We start from the raw sequence: 575 nt of genomic DNA on the forward strand, positions 1-575 counted from the left end.
GGGTAAAAAAAAAAAAAAAGGCGATGTTAAATTTGGGAGGTTTTACCTGAATTCATTGGGATCTCGTCCGGTTAATTTACGAATATTATCGTCAACATTTTTCAAGCTTTCTTTGGCTTTTTCAATCTGGTCTTGTAAGCTCCGCACGGCCACCGCCATCTTGCCCACATGAAAGCGCCAATCACACGTGCTTCTTCTTCTACGACTTCAGGAGAGCATTTGCTGGTTGACGACGTGAGGACCTAGACGCCATCTTGAACAGTAATCCGGCCGGGATGTGACGAAGGCGTGAATCAACTCGCTTTACCTTTTTGACATCGTCATCATCCTCGGCGTCGCTGTCGTGACGCACATCTCTCCTGGCCCTCTGGTCGCCTGCCAGCCTGCACACAAGAACACACACACAAACACACATCTGTGATTTTGAAATAACATGGGGATGTTGACAAAACGTTAAATGTGACAGAAAAAAAAGCACCACCTTAACAAAGCACCGTCGATGTCCCTCTGCTTGGCAGGGGGGCCACCGCCGCCAATGTCGGAGAGACTGCGTCTAAACCTGAACCGATTCTTAC

At 48.0% G+C, this 575-nt stretch overlaps 1 protein-coding gene across 3 annotated transcripts in view; it reads right to left on the reverse strand.

Moving 5' to 3' along the window:
- pnn (pinin, desmosome associated protein) overlaps positions 1-575 on the reverse strand; it is an 11,247-nt gene that overhangs the window by 7,004 nt on the left and 3,668 nt on the right. For 2 of the 3 annotated variants that reach the window (XM_019881691.1, XM_019881690.1), the window contains exons 3-4: positions 482-553; positions 308-383 (exon numbers count right to left, since the gene is read on the reverse strand). In XM_019881691.1, coding sequence (XP_019737250.1) covers positions 308-383; positions 482-553 — 148 coding nt within the window. Of the gene's footprint in view, positions 1-46; positions 205-307; positions 384-481; positions 554-575 lie in introns of those variants that run through there. The other variant, XM_019881689.1, reaches the window with a different exon arrangement.

Source organism: Hippocampus comes, unplaced genomic scaffold (genome assembly GCF_001891065.2).
Source record: "Hippocampus comes isolate QL1 unplaced genomic scaffold, H_comes_QL1_v1.1 scaffold356, whole genome shotgun sequence".
NCBI lineage: Eukaryota > Metazoa > Chordata > Actinopteri > Syngnathiformes > Syngnathidae > Hippocampus > Hippocampus comes.